The sequence below is a fragment of the Capricornis sumatraensis genome, chromosome X (genome assembly GCF_032405125.1).
Source record: "Capricornis sumatraensis isolate serow.1 chromosome X, serow.2, whole genome shotgun sequence".
In the NCBI taxonomy this organism is placed as follows: Eukaryota; Metazoa; Chordata; class Mammalia; order Artiodactyla; family Bovidae; genus Capricornis; species Capricornis sumatraensis.
In genome coordinates, this window is record NC_091092.1 from 70,500,401 (window position 1) to 70,520,117 (window position 19,717).

The 19,717-nt window shown below is 39.7% G+C and overlaps 1 protein-coding gene across 1 annotated transcript in view; it reads right to left on the reverse strand.

Moving 5' to 3' along the window:
- Positions 1 to 3,085: 3,085 nt before the first annotated feature.
- Positions 3,086 to 19,717, reverse strand: part of LOC138071748 (sodium/hydrogen exchanger 2-like) — an 85,403-nt gene continuing 68,771 nt past the window's right edge. Inside the window, exons 9-10 of the mRNA XM_068963188.1 lie at positions 14,530 to 14,727; positions 3,086 to 3,251 (exon numbers count right to left, since the gene is read on the reverse strand). Of these exons, the coding sequence (XP_068819289.1) occupies positions 3,086 to 3,251; positions 14,530 to 14,727 (364 nt within the window). The remainder of the gene's footprint in view (positions 3,252 to 14,529; positions 14,728 to 19,717) is intronic.

Genomic DNA, 19,717 nt, shown 5'->3' on the forward strand with positions numbered 1-19,717 from the left:
CAAAAACAATACTCAGTTGTAGAAGTGATTGGTGACAGAAGTAAGATTTGATGCTATAAAAAGCAATATTGCATAGGAACCAGGAATGTCAGGTCCATGAATCAAGGCAAATTGGAAGTGGTCAAACAAGAGATGGCAAGGTTGAATGTCAACATTCTAGAAATCAGCGAACTAAAATGGACTGGAATGGGTGAATTTAACTCAGATGACCATTATGTCTACTACTGTGGGCAGGAATTCCTTAGAAGAAATGGTTTAGCCATCATTGTCAACAAGAGAGTCTGAAATGCAGTACTTGGATGCAATCTCAAAAATGACAGGATGATCTCTGTTCATCTCCAAGGCAAACCATTCAATATCACAGTTATCCAAGTCTATGCCCCAACCAGTAACGCTGAAGAATCTGAAGTTGAAAGGTTTTATGAAGACCTATAAGACCTTTTGGAACTAACACCAAAAAAAGATGTCCTTTTCATTATAGGGGACTGGAACGCAAAAGTCGGAACTCAAGAAATACCTGGAGTAACAGGCAAATTTGACCTTGGAATGCGGAATGAAGCAGGGCAAAGATTAATAGAATTTTGCCAAGAAAATGTACTGGTCATAGCAAACACCCTTTTAAAACAACACAAGAGAAGACTCTACACATGGACATCACCAGATGGTCAACACTGAAATCAGATTGACTATATTCTTTGCAGCCAAATATGGAGAAGCTTTATACAGTCAAAAAAAAAAAAAAAAAAAAAAACAAGACCAGGAGCTGACTGTGGCTCAGATCATGAACTCCTTATTATCAAATTCAGACTCAAATTGAAGAAAGTAGGGAAAACTGCTAGACCATTCAGGTATGACCTAAATCAAATCCCTTATGATTATACAGTGGAAGTGAGAAATAGATTTAAGGGCTTAGATCTGATAGATAAAGTGTCTCATGAACTATGGAATGAGGTTCGTGACACTGTACAGGAGACAAGGATCAAGACCATCCCCATGGAAAAGAAATGTCAAAAAGCAAAATGGTTTTCCAGAAAGGTCTTACAAATAGCTGTGAAAAGAAGAGAGGTGAAAAGCAAAGGAGAAAAGGAAAGATATAAGCATCTGAATGCAGAGTTCCAAAGAATAGCAAGAAGAGATAAGAAAGCCTTCTTCAGTGATCAATGCAAAGAAATAGAGGAAAAGAACAAAATGGAAAAGACTAGAGATCTCTTTAAGAAAATTAGAGATACCAAGGGAATATTTCATGCAAAGATGGGCTCGATAAAGGACAAAAATGGTCTGGACCTAACAGAAGCAGAAGGCATTAAGAAGAAGTGGCAAGAATACACAGAAGAACTGCACAAAAGAGATCTTCATGACCCAGATAACCATGATGAGGTGATCACTAATCTAGAGGCAGACATCCTGGAATGTGAAGTCAAGTGGGCCTTGGAAAGCATCACTACGAACAAAGCTAGTGGAGCTGATGGAATTCCAGTTGAGCTGTTTCAAATCCTGAAAGATGATGCTGTGAAAGTGCTGCACTCAATATGCCAGCAAATTTGGAAAACTCAGTAGTGGCCACAGGACTGGAAAAGGTCAGTGTTCATTCCAATCCCAAAGGAAGGCAATGCCAAAGAATTCTCAAACTACCGCACAATTGCACTCATCTCACATACTAGTAAACTAATGCTCAAAATTCTCCAAGCCAGGCTTCAGCAATATGTGAACCGTGATCTCCCTGATATTCAAGCTGGTTTTAGAAAAGGCAGAGGAACCAGAGATCAAATTGCCAACATCCACTGGATCATGGAAAAAGCACGAGAGTTCCAGAAAAACATCTATTTCTGCTTTCTTGACTATGCCAAAGCCTTTGACTGTGAGGATCACAATAAACTGTGGAAAATTCTGAGAGAGATGTGAATGCCAGACCACCTGACCTGCCTCTTGAGAAATCTATATGCAGGTCAGAAAGCAACAGTTACAATTCGACATGGAATAACAGACTGGTTCCAAATAGGAAAAGGAGTACGTCAAGGCTGTATATTGTCACCCTGCTTATTTAACTTATATGCAGAGTACATTATGAGAAATGCTGGACTGGAAGAAACACAAGCTGGAATCAAGATTGCCAGGAGAAATATCAATAACCTCAGATATGCAGATGACACCACCCTTATGGCAGAAAGTGAAGAGGAACTAAAAAGCTCTTGATGAAAGTGAAAAAAGAAAGCGAAAAAATTGGCTTAAAGCTCAACATTTAGAAAACAAAGATCATGGCATCCGGTCCCATCACTTCATGGGAAATAGATTGGGAAACAGTGGAAACAGTGTCAGACTTTATTTTTGGGGGGCTCCAAAATCACTGCAGATGGTGACTGCAGCCATGAAATTAAAAGACACTTACTCCTTGGAAGAAAAGTTATGACCAACCTAGATAATATATTCAAAAGTAGAGACATTACTTTGCCAACTAAGGTCTGTCTAGTCAAGGCTATGGTTTTTCCTGTGGTCATGTATGGATGTGAGAGTTGGACTGTGAAGACGGCTGAGCGCTGAAGAATTGATGCTTTTGAACTGTGGTGTTGGAGAAGACTCTTGAGAGTTCCTGGGACTGCAAGGAGATCCAACCAGTCCATTCTGAAGGAGATCAGCCCTGGGATTTCTTTGGAAGGAATGATGCTAAAGCTGAAACTCCAGTCCTTTGGCCACCTCATGCGAACAATTGATTCATTGGAAAAGACTATGATGCTGGGAGGGATTGGGGGCAGAAGAAGAAGGAGACGACCAAGGATGAGATGGCTGAATGGCATCACTGACTCAATGGCCATGAGTCTGAGTGAACTCCAGGAGATGGTGATGGACAGGGAGGCCTGGTGTGCTGCGATTCATGGGGTTGCAAAGAGTCGGACACGACTGAGTGACTGAACTGAACTGAACTGAATCCTGTTATCTTAAAATGTAAATTATGGGAGTAGGTCTAGTGAGGTCTTTACAACCTCCAGACATTCTTTTGATTCACTGTAATAGCTAATTAAAGAGAGGGGTACTCTCTCTGCCACATTCTGATTCATATGTCAGAAGCTTTCTCTATCTCCTTTATACTTTAATAACACTTTATTCCACAAAATCTCTCAATGATCAAGCCTTGTCTCTGGCCCTGGATGGAATTCCTCTCCTCTGGCGACCAATAATCCGAGCGTCTTTGCATCGTTCGATAACAACCTTTCAAGGGGGAAGGTGGATACAGAAATCCAAGAGTTGTATAGTTACTGAAGAGAAAATTTAAAAATTAATCTTCATATATCAATTTCATTCAAGCAAAAAAAAAATATTTTTGAACTTGAAGCCAATTCATTTCAGATTACATAATCAGAGGAACAAGAGGAAAAAGGATGAAGAAAGCCTATGAGACTTTCAGAAACCATCAAGTAAATCAATATGTGCACAATAAGAGTACCAGAAGTAAATAAGAAAAAGGATAAAAGTTTATTAAAATAAGCTATTCTAAGATAAAATAATGCCTGAAATATAGAAATATTGAGAGATAAATGGACATTATATTCAACCCACAAATATGTTAAACCTGAAGAGGTCTATATAAGAAACATTATTATTAAATTGTCAAAAGTCAAAGACAAAGAGAGAATTTTTAAAATTGCAGGAGAAAAATGACTCATCACAAATTTAGGAAAGCCATTAATAGAATATATACATTTTTCTCTGCAAAAATCTTGCCGGCCAGGAGAAAGTGGAATAATCAATCAAAGTATTGAAAGGAAAATAACCACAAAGTAAGTATACTGTAAATGACAAAACTGTTCTTCAAAAAGAGGAGAGATAAATATCTTTCTAAAATAAACAAAAATTGGAGTTTGTCACCATCAGACCTGCTCTACAAGAACTGCTAACAGGAGTTCTTCAAATGGAAATGTATGGTTCTTCAAATTGAAATGAGTACTTCAAAATGAAATGGACATCTGTGGTCAAATATTGGTTCCTAGTAGTGGTCCATGGTATGTCAGAGTTGATGACAGGATTCTCCTGTCAGTCAGCGAGTGAAGTTAGGACTTCAGCATTGAGTGAGTTAGCTGGATGAGTTGCCTGATCAGATGTGGGCACTGGAAGAAATTTTCATATTTCAGCAAAATGAAAGAATATAAAGGTATAAATATACCATTGCAACAAAAATAATAAAATACCTAGGAATAAACCTACCTAAGGAGACAAAGGAGTTGCATACAGAAAACTATAAGATACTAATCAAAGAAATCAAAGTCAACATAAACAGATGGAGGGATATTCCATGGTCCTGGGTTGAAAGGATCCATACTATGAAAATGATTATACTACCAAATAAAATCTACAGATTCAATGCAATCCCTATCAAATTACCAATGGCATTTTTCTCAGAACCAGAACAACAACAAAAAAAATTCACAATTTGAATGGAAACACAAAAGACCCCGAATATCTTGAGAAAGAAGAATGGAGCTGGAGGAATCAACTTAGTTGATTTCAGACTATAATACAAAGAAACAGTCATCAAGACAGTATGGTACTGGCACAAAAACATAAATATAGACCGATGGAACAGGATAGAAAACCCAGAGATAAACCCACACACCTATAGGAACTTTATCTTTGACAAAGAAGGCAAGAATATACAAAGATAATGTGCCCGTAGGTGTGTGGGTTTGTCTCTGGGTTTTCCATCTTGTTCCATTGGTCTATAATTCTGTTTTTGTGCCAGTGTCTTGATGACTGTAGCACTGTAGTGTTGTCTGAAATCAGATAAGTTATGGCAAACCATTCCAGTATTCTTGCCTGGATAATTCCATGGATAGAGGAGCCTGGTGGACTACAGTTTGTGTGATCACAAAGAGTCAGACACAAATGAGCAAATAACACATTTTTACTTTCAAGAAGTGGTGCTGGGAGAACTGGATAACTATGTGTAAAAGAATGAAATTAGAACACTTTCTTACACCATAAACAAGGATAAACTCGAAATGGATTAAATACCTAAATGTAAGACCAGAATCTATAAAACTCTTAGAAGAAAATATAGGCAGAACAATGTATGACATAAAGCATAGCAAGATCTTTTGTGACTCACCTCCTAGAGAAATGGGAATAGAAACAAAAATAAACAAGTGGGACCTAATTAAATTTTAAAACTTTTGCACAGCTAAGGAAACTATATACAAGGTGAAATGACAACCCTCAGAATGGGAGAAAATAATAGCAAATGAAACAACTGATGAAAGATTAATTTACAAAATATACAAGCAGCTCATACAACTGAATACCAGAAAAACAAACAACTCAATCAAGAAGTGGGCAAAAAACCTAAACAGATTTCTCCATAAAAGACATACAGATGGCTAACAAACACATGAAGAGATGCTCAATATCACTCACTATTAGAGAAATGCAAATCAAAATTATAATGAGGTATCACTTCACACTGGTCTGAATGGCCATCCTCAAAACAATCCACAAACAGCAAGTGCTCGAGTCGGTGTGGAGAAAAGGGAAACCTCTTGCACTGCTGATGGGACTGTAAGTTGATACACCCACTATGGAAGAAGTATGGAGTTTCCTAAAAAAACTGGCAATTAAATAGAAAATGTTATAGGACTTTCCTATGAGTAACAAAAGTTTGAGTAACTTAAACACAGATTTGTCATTTCATTTACCTTGCTAACATTTCTGTGACATATATCAGGGGAATGTTCATTTGAAATTATAAAAAGAAGTGTATATAGATTTATTCCATTTGTGTGATGAATAAAGTAGTATGTACAGAATAACAATCTTACCACTCTCCTGATCCTATAAAGGTTTGTAGCCAGTAGGTCTTGAATATTACACATAATGTCTTGATCCTGAGGTGAAGCAGATGGGACTGACTTGGCTGTTCCATGACAGCGGCTGCAAAAAATACCTGGATTCATTATAGGCCTTCACCATATAAATATATTTTCATAAATGCATTCATCAAAGCTAAAATATTAATACATGCATTACAAAGATGGTCTGAAAGACTAATTAAGGTTGAGATAGAGAGGGAGACTCACTGAAAAGAAGAAATATGAACTTTAAGTATAGCAAATTCAGACATTCAGGGACTTTCTACCTCTAAGTCAGTTTATCTCAATATTGGACTAAAAATATTTCAAAGGACAGTTCTGTTTGTGAGTACTAAAATTTTTATAATCCATACCCATGTTCACTCTATACACAACCAAACAAGTATGCATAAATTGCTGAAAAAGTTTCCTCAAAATGACTTTAATAAAGATATAAATTGAATATCTGCTGAAATTTAAGTTAAAGTGCTTATTCACTCATTATTCAAGGAAAACTGCAAATCAATTTAATTATGATAACTGAGGCTACCCATCAGAATTATGCTGTTTCATTGTAGCATTTCAAATGGCTTTGAGGCTTTTCTTTTATTTCCATTTTAAGTAGTTCAGTAGCATTAAATACATTCACAGCTCTTGCAACAATCACCACCATTTATCATCTGAACTTTTTCATCTTTCCCAGCTGACAGTCTGTACCCATTAAAAAATAACTCTTCATTCTCACCTTTGTCTAGCTCTGGAAAACACTGTTCTACTTTCTGTCTATGAATTTGCCTATTTTAGGTAAAACTGATGGTGTAGAGGGACATGCACTCATCTTCTGTGAGAACTCCAGAATCTCTGCTGAATAATTATGGACAGGAGATTGTTGGACCACACCAAAAAAAGCTACCCTATGTCCAAGAGCAAAGGAGAAGCCCCAATAAGACTGTTCAGTTAAGTTCAGTTCAGTTGCTCAGTCGTGTCTGATTCTTTGCAACCCCATGAATTGCAGCACGCCAGGCCTCCCTGTCCATCACCAACTCCCGGAGTTCACTCAGACTCGCATCCATCGAGTCCATGATGCCATCCAGCCATCTCATCCTCGGTCGTCCCCTTCTCCTACTGCCCCCAATCCCTCCCAGGATCAGAGTATTTTCCAATGAGTCAACTCTTCACATGAGGTGGCCAAAGGACTGGAGTTTCAGCTTTAGCATCATTCCTTCCAAAGAAATCCCATGGCTGATCTCCTTCAGAATGGACTGGTTGGATCTCCTTGCAGTCCAAGGGAATATCAAGAGTCTTCTCCAACACCACAGTTCAAAAGTATCAATTCTTCGGCGCTCAGCCTTCTTCACAGTCCAACTCTCACATCCATACATGACCACAGGAAAAACCAGAGCCTTGACTAGACGGACCTTAGTCAGCAAAGTAATGTCTCTGCTTTTGAATACACTGTCTAGGTTGGTCATAACTTTTCTTCCAAGGAGTAAGTGTCTTTTAATTTCATGGCTGCAGTCACCATCTGCAGTGATTTTGGAGCCCACCAAAAAAAAAAAAAAGACTGACACTGTTTCCACTGTTTCCCCATCTATTGCCCATGAAGTGATGGGACCAGATGCCATGGTCTTCGTTTTCTGAATGGTGAGCTTTGGGCCAACTTTTTCACTCTCCACTTTCGCTTTCATCAAGAGCTTTTTAGTTCCTCTTCACTTTCTGCCATAAGGGTGGTGTCATCTGCATATGTGAGGTTATTGATATTTCTCCCAGCAATCTTGATTCCAGCTTGTGTTTCTTCCAGTCCAGCATTTCTCATGATGTACTCTGCATATCAGTTAAATAAGCAGGGTGACAATATACATCCTTGACATACTCCTTTTCCTATTTGGTACCAGTCTGTTGTTCCATGTCCAGTTCTAACTGTTGCCTCCTGACCTGCATACAGATTTCTCAAGAGGCAGGTCAGGTGGTCTGGTATTCCCATCTCTCTCAGAATTTTCCACAGTTTATTGTGATCCACACAGTCAAAGGCTCTGGCATAGTCAATAAAGCAGAAATAGATGTTTTTCTGGAACTTTCCTGTTTTTTCAATGATCCAGCGGATGTTGGCAATTTGATCTCTGGTTCCTCTGCCTTTTCTAAAACCAGCTTGAACATCTGGAAGTTCACAGTTCAGGTATTGCTGAAGCCTGGCTTGGAGAATTTTGAGCATTACTTTACTAGCATGTGAGGTGAATGCATTTGTGCGGTAGTTTGAGCATTCTTTGGCATTGCCTTTCTTTGGGATTGGAATGAAAACTGACCTTTTCCAGTCCTGTGGCCACTACTGAGTTTTCCAAATTTGCTGGCATATTGAGTGCAGCACTTTCACAGCATCATCTTTCAGGATTTGAAACAGCTCAACTGGAATTCCATCAGCTCCACTAGCTTTGTTTGTAGTGATGCTTTCCAAGGCCCACTTGACTTCACATTCCAGGATGTCTGGCTCTAGATGAGTGATTACACCATCATGATTATCTGGGTCATGAAGATATTTTTTGTACAGTTCTTCTGTGTGTTCTTGCCACTTCTTCTTAATATCTTCTGCTTCTGTTAGGTCCAGACCATTTCTGTCCTTTATAGAGCCCATCTTTGCATGAAATGTTCCCTTGGTGTCTCTAATTTTCTTGAAGAGACCTCTAGTCTTTCCCATTTTGTTCTTTTCTTCTATTTGTTTGCATTGATTGCTGAAGAAGGCTTTCTAGAAGGGGAAAAATTGCATTTAGAATAGAGCCCCATATTTTCCAGAAACACTTGGATGGCACAGACAAACCTTGTGCACACCAGGAACTATAGACCCCATAGAGACTGTACCAGACCTGCCTTTGTGTGTTTCCGTGTCTCCTGCAGGGGCACGGATCAGCAGTGGCCTCTCACAGGGACACTATCTCTGGCTGCAGCAGGCCTGGGAGGCATGGCATATGGAATAAGTCCTCTGGAGGAAGTTGCCATTAGCCTCACCATAGAGCCATTGAGCAGATGGCCCACAAACTGGAAAACAATTATATCAAAGAAGTTCTCTCACTGTTATAAAAGTACTAGGACCCACAACAGATTTCCCAACCTGGGGATCTGACAAAGGGATGAGAAGCCCCAGGGAATTTGTCTTTGGAGGCCAGTGGGATTTGATTACAGAACTTCTACAGCACTGGGGAAACAGACACAAACAAAACCTTGTTCACACCAGGGCCCTGGAGAAAGGAGCAGTGACCTCAGAGACTGATCATGGCTTGCCTATGAGTGTGCAAAAGTCTCCAGTGGTGGCATGGGTCAACAGAGGCCTGCTGTTGGGTCAGGGGCACTGAATATAACAATCCTGGCATAATTTCTTTGAAGGATGTCACTATTACCATAGTTTGGCCTCAGGCCAAACAACAGGAAGGAACACAGCCTTGTCCGTCAACAGAAAATTGGATTAAAGATTTACTGAGCATGGTCTCACCCATCAGAACAAGACCCACATTTCCCCACATCAGTCCACCCCATCAGGGAGCTTCTACAAGCCTCTTATCCTTACCCATCAGAAAATCACAATCACAGAAAAATAACCAAACTGATCACATGGATCACAGCCTTGACTAGGTCAATGAAATATGAGCCATGTCGTGTAGAGCCACCCAAGACAGACAGGTCGCAGTGGAGAATTCTGATAAAATGTGGTCCACTGGAGAAGGGAATGACAAAGCACTTCAATATTCTTACCTTGGGAACCCCATGAACAGTATGAAAAGCCAAAAAGATATGACACTAAAATATGAAATCCCCAAGTGTGTAGGTGGCCAATTTACTACTGGAAAGCTATGGTTTGTCAAGTAGTCATGTATGGATGTGAGAGCTAGACTAAAAAGAAAGCTGAGTACTGAAAAATTGATTCTTTTGAACTGTGGTGTTGGAGAAGACTCTTGAGAGTCCCTTGGACTACAAGGAGATCAAACCAGTCAATCCTAAAGGCAATCAATCCTGAATATTCATTGGAAGGACTGATGCTAAGGCTGAAACTTCAATACTTTGGCTACCTGATGTGAAGAACTGACTCATTGGAAAACACCCTGATACTGGGAAAGGTTGAAGGCGGGGTGAAGGGAACAACAGAGGATGAAATGGTTGGATGGTATCACTGACTCAATGGACATGATTTTGAGCAAGCTCTGGGTGTTGGTAATGCACAAGGAAGCCTGGCATGCTGCAGTCCATGGGGTTGCAAAGAGTCAGATATGACTGAATTAATGAACTAAACTGAAGAGTGGAGAAATAACTCCAGAAAGAATGAAAAGATGAAACCAAAGCAAAAACCATCCCAGTTGTGAAGGTGACTGTGATGGAAGTAAAGTTTTATATTGTAAAGAAGAATATCGCATAAGAACCTGGAATGTTAGGTCATGAATAAAGATAAATTGGAAGTGGTCAAACAGGAGATGGCAAGAGTGAACACGGATATTTTAGGAATCAGTGAACTACAATGCACCAGAATGGGAAAATTTTATTCAGATTATCCTTATATCTACTATTTTGGGCAAGTATCACTTAGAGGAAATGAAGTTGCCTTCATAGTCAACAAAATATTCTGAGATGCAGTACCTGGTTGCAATCTCAAGAGTGATAAAATGATCCCTGCTCATTTCCAGGCAAACCATTCAATATCACCATAGTCTAAGACTATGCCCCAACCACTAATGCTAAAAATGCTTACCAGTCCTATGATGACCTCCAATACCTTCTAGAACTAACACCAAAAAAGATGTCCTTTTCATCATAGTGGACTGGAATGCAAAAGTAGGACATCAAGAGCTACCTGGTGTAACAGGAAAGTTTGGCCTGGAATACAAAATGAAACAGGTCAAAGGCTAATAGGGTTTTGCCAAGAGAACACACTGGTCACAGAAAATACACTCCTCCAACAACACAAGAGAAGACTTGGACATCACCAGATGGTTAATACCAAAATCTTATTAATTATATTCTAACCTCAGATATACAGATGACACCAACCTTATAGCAGAAATGAAGAAATATTAAGAACAGATGGCAATAATACACAGAAGAACTACACAAAATATTCTTAGTGACATAGATAACCAGGATGGTGAAATCACTCACCTAGAGCCAGACATCCTGGACTGTGAAGTCAAGTGGGCCTCAGGAAGCATCACTACGAACAAAGCTAGTGGAGGTGATGGAATTCCAGTTGCACTATTTCAAATCCTGAAAGATGATGCTGTTAAACTGCTGCACTCAATATGCCAGCACATTTGGAAAACTCAGCAGTGACCATAGGACTGGAAAATATCAGTTTTCATTTCAATCCCAAAGAAAGGCAATGCCAAAGATTGTTCAAGCTACCACACAATTGTGCTCATCTCAAATGCTAGCAAAATAATACCCAAAATTCTCCAAGCTAGTCTTCAACAGTACATGAACCAAAAAATTCCAGATGTTCAAGCTGGATTTAAGAAAGGCAGAGGAACCAGAGATCAAGTTGTCAACATCTAATGGATCATAGAAAAAGCAAGAGAATTCCAGAAAAACATATATTTCTGTTGTATTGACTATGCCAAAATCTTTCATTGTACTGATAAAAAAAAAAAAAAAACTGTGGAAAATTCTTAAAGAGATAGGAATAGCAGACTGCCTTATTTGCCTCATGAGAAATCTATGTGGAGGTCAAGGATCAACGGTTAGAACTGGACATGGGACAACAGACTGGTTCCAAATTGGGAAAGGAGTACATCAAGGCTCTCTATTGTCACCTTGCTTATTTAACTTACATGAAGAATATATCATGTGAAATGCCAGGCTTGGATGAAGCACAAGCTAGAATCAAGATCACTGGGAGGAATATAAATAGCCTCAGATACGCAGATGACACCATTCTTAGCCTGAAAGTGAAGAACTTAAGGGACTCTTGTTGAAGGTGAAAGAAGAGAGTGAAAATGCTGGCGAAAAACTCAACATTCAAAAAATAGTGGAGGTGGTCCTAAGATGGCAGAGGAATAGGACGGGGAGACCACTTTCCCCCCACAAATTCATCAAAAGAACATTTGAACGCTGAGTAAATTCCACAAAACAACTTCTGAATGCCGGCAGAGGACATCAGGCACCCAGAAAAGCAGCCCATTGTCTTCAAAAGGAGGTAGGAAAAAATATAAAAGACAAAAAAAGAGACAAAAGAGGTAGGGATGAAGCTCCATCCTGGGAAGGGAGTCGTAAAAAGAGAGAAGTTTCCGAACACCACCACCGAGTCTGTGGTGAGCCTTGGAAGCACAGAGGGCAACAAAACAGGGAGGAAAAATAAATAAATAATTAAAACCCACAAATTACGAGCCCAACAGTAATTCCCCCAGCAGAGAAGCAGCACAGACGCCTGTACCTGCCACTAGCAAGTGGTGGCTGGGCAGGGAGGCGTGGGCTGCATTGCTTAGAGTAAGGATCTGGCCTGAATGCCCCAAGAGCAATCTGAACGAACTAACTTGGGCTACAAACCAGACTGTGGGATAACTACCATGAGAAAAGCCAGCCCTAACCTAAGAAACCACCAGGCCCGCACACAGAACAAAGGACTGAACAGAGATAGCTGGCTGCAGACCATCCCCCTCTGATGACAGGCAGCCAGAACTGGAAGGGGGCAATTGCAGCCCCAGGGAGACATTATCTACAAAACTGTAAGCAGGCTTTTTTGTTAACTAAGACTTCTTGGGGTTCTGGACAGTCAACATCCGCCTGAGAAAGTGTGCCAGTTGTACACCCAGAAAACCAAGCAGCAGGGATGGGGGAGGTGATAAGTTGCAGCTACTGCACTCATCAAACACCTCATCACCTGAGCTGCTCGGACCTGGGAAGGGCACAAAATGCAGGACCAACCGGGTCTGTGCCTCTGAGGACTACACGAGTGCCTGAACCTGAGCGGCTTAGACCTGAGAGGTGCATACAGCCCAGGGCCAGCCTCAGACGGTTCCTGGTAGAGCAACCTGGAGCCTGAGGAGTGTGAGCAGGGAGGGTACATGCACCGTGAGCAGAGGCAGGCCCAGTGTGGCTGAGGCACTGTGAGCACACACCAGTGTTATTTGTTTGCAGCGTCCCTCCCTCCCCACAGTGCGACTGAACAAGTGAGCCTAAAAAAAGTGTCTACCACCGCCCCCTTTGTGTCAGGGCGGAAATCAGACACTGAAGAGACCAGCAAAGAGAAGAAGCTAAAACAGAGGGAATCGCCTTGGAAGTGACAGGAGCAATAGATTAAAACCCTGTCGTTAGTACCAACTACATGGGAAGGGGCCTACAGATCTTGAGAAATATAAGCCAGACCAAGGAACTTTCCGAAAATGAACTGACCACACAATACCCACAACAACACCAGAGAAAGTCCTAGATATATTTTTACTATTTTTACCATTATTTTTTTTTTAATTTTTATTTTATTTTTTAAATTTTAAGTCTTCTATTACCCCTTTAATTTTCACTTTTATAACCTACTATTACTTTGCAAAAGCAAACTTCATATATATATATATATATATATATATATATAATATATATATATATATATATAGTAATTTTTGTGACTTTGCTTTTTTTCTCCTTCTTTGTTTTTCTTCCTTTCTTTAATATTGTATTTTTGAAATTTCAAACTCTACTCTAGATTTTTAATCTTGGCTTTTTGGTATTTGTTATCAATTTTTTACCTTTAAGAACCCAATCTTCAGGGGCGGTCCTAAGATGGCAGAGCAATAGGATGGGGAGACCACTTTCTCCCTCACAAATTCCTCAAAAGAACATTTCAACACTGAGCAAACTCCATAAAACAACTTCTGAATGCTGGCAGAGGACATCAGGTACCCAGAAAAGCAGATCATTGTCTTCAAAAAGAGGTAGGAAAAATATAAAAGATGAAAAAAGAGACAAAGGAGGTGAGGAGCGAGCTCCGTCCCGGAAAGGGAAGACCATCACGGGAAGGGAATTTTAAGAAAAGAGTTTTCCAAACACCAGGAAACACTCTCCCTGACGAGTCTGTGGTGAGCCTTGGAAGTACAGAGGGCAACATAACAGGAAGGAAAAATAAATAAATAATTAAAACCAACAGATTACAAGCCCAACAGTAATTCCCCCAGTGGAAAAGCAACACAGATGCCTGCATCCGCCACTAACAAGTGGGGGCAGGGCAGGGAGGCGCAGGAGGTGCGGGCTCTAGTGCTCTGTAAGAATCAGGCAGGAACGCCCTGCACGTAACCAGAACGAACTAACTTGGGCTAGCAAACCAGACTGTGGGATAGCTACCACGCGAAAAGCTCGAACATAAGACACCGCCAGGACTGCACACAGAACAAAGGATGGAACGGAAATAGCCGGCTGCAGACCATCCCACGCCGGGGACAGGCAGCCAGAGCCGTAAGGGCTAGAGAGGGGCAATCGCAGCCCTGGAGAGACTTTACCTACCAAACTGCAAGCAAGCTTCTTTACTAAGACTTCTGGGGGTGCTGGGCAATCACCATCTGCCTCACAAGGGGCACGAGCGGTACACCCAGAAAACTGAGCAGCAGAGACAGGGAAGGCGACAAGTTTGGTGACCACGCTCGCCAAACTCCTGAGCTACTCGGACCTGGAAAGGGCAAAAAACGCAGTCCCAACTGAATCTGTGCCTCTGAGGGCTACCTGAGTGCCGAACCTGAGAGGCTTAGTCCAGAGAGGTGCACGCAGCCTAGGGCCGGCCTCAGACGGTTCCCAGCCGAGCATAACAGAGCCGGAGCAGTTTGTGCGCCACGAGCAGGGACAGGCCCAGCGAGGCTGAGACACTGTGTGCACGGGACAGTGCCATTTGTTTGCAGCATCCCTCCCTCCACACAGCGTGACTGAACAAGTAAGCCTAAAAAAAAAAAAAGTGTCCACCACCGCCCCCCTGTGTCAGGATGGAAACCAGACACTGAATAGACCAGCAAACAGAAGTTAAACAGAGGGAACCGCCTTGGAAGTGACCGCCCACTGCCCACAACACCAGAGAAAGGGCCAGATATATCTTTACTATTTTTACAATCATTCCTTTTTTTTTTCCCCCTTTTTTGTTTGTTTGTTTGTTTGTTTTTTGTTCATGCTCTTGTGGGGTTGTTTTTTCTTCTTTTTTTTTTTCTTTCTCTAACTTTTTAAAATTGTTAAGTCTACTATTTCTCCCCTAATTTTTATTTCTATAACCTACTATTACTTTAAAAAAAAAAGACTATATTTTTTAAAGCAAACAGCATATATAGTCTTTGTGTGGTTGTTGTTGTTGTTTTAATAATTCTTGTGGCTTTGTTTGTTTGTTTGTTTGGTTGGTTTTCTTGTTTTTTTTTTTTTTTTTCTTTTTTCTTTTACCCTTCTTCTTTTCTTTAATATTGTATTTTTGAAAATCCAACCTCTACTCTAGATTTTTAATCTTTGCTTTTTTGTTTTTGTGGTCACTTTTGTACATTTAAAAACACAAACTTCACTACCCAATTTTACCTGAGAGCGACATTATTGCTTGACCACTCTCTCCTCCTTTGGACTCTCCTTTTTCTCCACCAGGTGGCCTCTGTCTCTTCCCTCCCCCTTCTCTTCTCTATCCAACTCTGTGAATTTCTGTGTGTTCCAGACGGTGGAGAACACTGAAGGAACTGGTTACTGGATGGATTTGTCTCTCTCCTTTTCATTTCCCTCTTTTATCCTTCTGGCCACCTCTGTCTAATTCCTCCCTCTCCTCTTCCCTATTTAACTCTGTGAATACCTCTGAGTCCAGACTATGGAGCACACATAAGGAAGTGATTACTGGCTAGCTTGCTCTCTCCTCTTTTGATCTCACCACATCTCATTCCAGTCACCTCTAACTACCCTCTCCCTCTTCTCTTCTTCATGTAACTCAGCGAACCTCTCTGGGTGTCCCTCAATGTGGAGAAACTTTTCATCTTTAACCTAGATGTTTTATCATCGGTGCTGTATAGATGGAGAAGTCTTGAGGCTACTGTAAAAATAAAACTGAAAACCAGAAGCAGGAGGCTTAAGTCCAAAGCCTGAGAACATCAGAGAACTCCAGAATTCAGGGAACATTAAGAAATAGGAGCTCATCAAACACCTCCATACCTACACTGAAACCAAGCTCCACCCAAGGGCCAAGAAGTTCCAGAGCAAGACATACAACACAAATTCTCCAGCAACACAGGAACACACCCCTGAGCTTCAATATACAGGCAGCTCAAAGTTACTCCAAAACCATTGACAACTCATAACTCATTACTGGTCACTCCACTGCACTCCAGAGAGAAGAAACCCAGCTCCACCCACCAGAACTCCAACACAAGCCTCCCTAACCAGGAAATCTTGACAAGCCACTGATACAACCCCACCCACAGTGAGGAAGCTCCATAATAAAGAGAACTCCACAAATTCCCAGAATATAGAAAGGCCACCCCAAACGCAGCAATATAACCAAGATGAAGAGATAGAGGAATACTCAGAAGGTAAAGGAACAGGAGAAATGCCCACCAAACCAAACAAAAGAGGAAGAGATAGGGAATCTACCTGAGAAAGAATTCCAAATATTGATAGTGAAACTGATCCAAAATCTTGGAATCAAAATGGAATCACTGATAAATAGCCTGTAGACAAGGATTGAGAAGATGCAAGAAAGTTTTAGCAAGGACCTAGAAGAAATAAAAAAGAGTCAATATATAATGCATAATGCAATAAATGAGATCAGAAACACTCTGGAGGCAACAAATAGTAGAATAACGAAGGCAGAAGATAGGATTGGTGAAATAGAAGATAGAATGGTAGAAATAAATGAATCAGAGAGGAAACAAGAAAAACAAATTTAAAGAAATGAGGACAATCTCAGAGACCTCCAGGACAATATGAAATGATCCAACATTCGAATTATAGGAGTCCCAGAAGAAGAAGACAAAAAGAAAACCATGAGAAAATCCTTGAGGAGATAACAGATGAAAACTTCCCTAAAATGGAGAAGGAAATAATCACCCAAGCCCAAGAAACCCAGAGAGTCCCAAACAGGATAAACCCAAGGCGAAACACCCAAGACACATATTAATAAAATTAACAAAGATCAAACACAAAGAACAAATATTAAAAGCAGCAAGGGGAAAAAAAATAACACACAAGGGGATTCCCATAAGAATAACAGCTGAGCTTTTAATAGAAACTCCTAAGGCCAGGAAGGAATGGCAAGACATATTTAAAGTGATGAAAGAAAATAACCTACTGCCCAGATTACTGTACCCAGCAAGGATCTCATTCAAATATGATGGAGAAATCAAAAGCTTTACAGACAAGCAAAAGCTGAGAGAATTCATCACCACAAAACCAGCTCTCCAACAAATGCTAAAGGATATTCTCTAGACAGGAAACACAAAAAGGGTGTATAAACCCGAACCCAAAACAATAAAGTAAATGGTAACAGGATCATACTTATCAATAATTACCTTAAACGTAAATGGGTTGAATGTGCCAACCAAAAGACAAAGACTGGCTGAATGGATACAAATACAAGACCCCTCTATATGCTGCTTACAAGAGACTCACCTCAAAACAAGGAACACATACAGACTGAAAGTGAAGGGCTGGAAAAAGGTATTTCATGCAAATAGAGACCAAAAGAAAGCAGGAGTAGCAATACTCATATTCGATAAAATAGACTTAAAAAAAAGGCTGTGAAAAGAGACAAAGAAGGCCACTACATAATGATCAAAGGATCAATCCAAGAAGAAGATATAACAATTATAAATATATATGCACCCAACATAGGAGCACTGCAACATGTAAGAAAAATGCTAACAAGTATGAAAGGGGAAATTAACAATAACACAATAATAGTGGGTGACTTTATACCCTACTCACACCTATGGACAGATCAACTAAAGAGAAAACTAACAAAGAAACGCAAACTTTAAATGATACAATAGACCAGTTAAATCTAATTGATATCTATAGGACATTTCACCCCAAAACAATGAATTTCACCTTTTTCTCAAGTGCTCACAGAACCTTCTCCAGGATAGATCACTTCCTGGGCCATACATCTAACCTTAATAAATTTAAAAAAATCGAAATCATTTCAAGCATAGCCAACAAATCACAGAAGAAATCAAAAAAGAAATCAAAATATGCATAGAAAGGAATGAAAATGAAAACACAACAACCCAAAACCTGTGGGACACTATAAAAGCAGTGCTAAGAGGAAAGTTCATAGCAATACAGGCATACCTCAAGAAACAAGAAAAAAGTCAAATAAATAACCTAACACTACACCTAAAGCAACTAGAAAAGAAAGAAATGGAGAACCCCAGAGTTAGTAGAAGGAAACAAATCTAAAAAATTAGGGCAGAAATAAATGCAAAAGAAACAAAAGAGACCATAGCAAAAATCAACAAAGCCAAAAGCTGGTTCTTTGAAAGGATAAATAAAATTGACAAACCATTAACCAGACTCATCAAGAAACAAAGAAAGAAAAATCAAATCAATAAAATTAGAAATGAAAATGGAGAGATCACAACAGAAAACAGAAATACAATGGATCATAAGAGACTACTATCAGCAATTATATGCCAATAAAATGGACAACGTGGAAGAAATGGACAAATTCTTGGAAAAGTACAACTTTCCAAAACAGAACCAGGAAGAAATAGAAAATCTTAACAGACCCATCACAAGCACGGAAATTAAAACTGTAATCAGAAATCTTCCAGCAAACAAAAGCCTAGGTCCAGACGGCTTTACAGCTGAAGTATACCAAAAATATAGAGAAGAGCTAACGGTTATCCTACTCAAAGTCTTCCAGAAAATTGCAGAGGAAGGTAAACTTCCAAACTCATTCTATGAGACCACCATCATCCTAATACCAAAACCTGACTAAGATGCCACAAAAAAGAAAACTACAGGCCAATATCACTGATGAACATAGATGCAAAAATCCTTAACAAAATTCTAGCAATCAGAATCCAACAACACATTAAATAGATCATACACCATGACCAAGTGGGCTTCATTCCAGGGATGCAAGGATTCTTCAATATCCGCAAATCAAACAATGTAATTCCCCACATTAACAAATTGAAAAATGAAAGCCATATGATTATCTCAATAGATGCAGAGAAGGCCTTTGACAAAATTCAACATCCATTATGATAAAAAATCTGCAGAAAGCAGGAATAGAAGGAACATACCTCAACATAATAAAAGCCATATATGACAAACCCACAGCAAACATTATCCTCAATGGTGAAAAATTGAAAGCATTTCCCCTAAAGTCAGGAACAAGACAAGGATGCCCATTTTGACCACTACTATTCAACATAGTTCTGGAAGTTTTGGCCACAGCAATCAGAGCAGAAAAAGAAATAAAAGGAATCCAAATTGGAAAAGAAGAAGCAAAACTCTCACTGTTTGCAGATGACATGATCCTCTATATAGAAAACTCTAAAGACTCCTTCAGAAAATTACTAGAGCTAATCAATGAATATGGTAAATTTGCAGGATATAAAATCAACACACAGAAATCCCTTGCATTCCTATACACTAATAATGAGAAAGTAGAAAAAGAAATTAAGGAAGAATTCCATTCACCATTGCAATGAAAAGAATAAAATACTTAGGAATATATCTACCTAAAGAAACTAAAGACCTATATATAGAAAACTATAAAACACTGATGAAAGAAATCAAAAAGGACACTAATAGATGGAGAAATAGAACATGTTCATGGATTGGAAGAAGCAATATAGTGAAAATGAGTATACTACCCAAAGCAATCTACAAATTCAGTGCAATCCCTATCAAGCTACCAGCGATATTTTTCACAGAACTAGAACAAATAATTTCATAATTTGTAT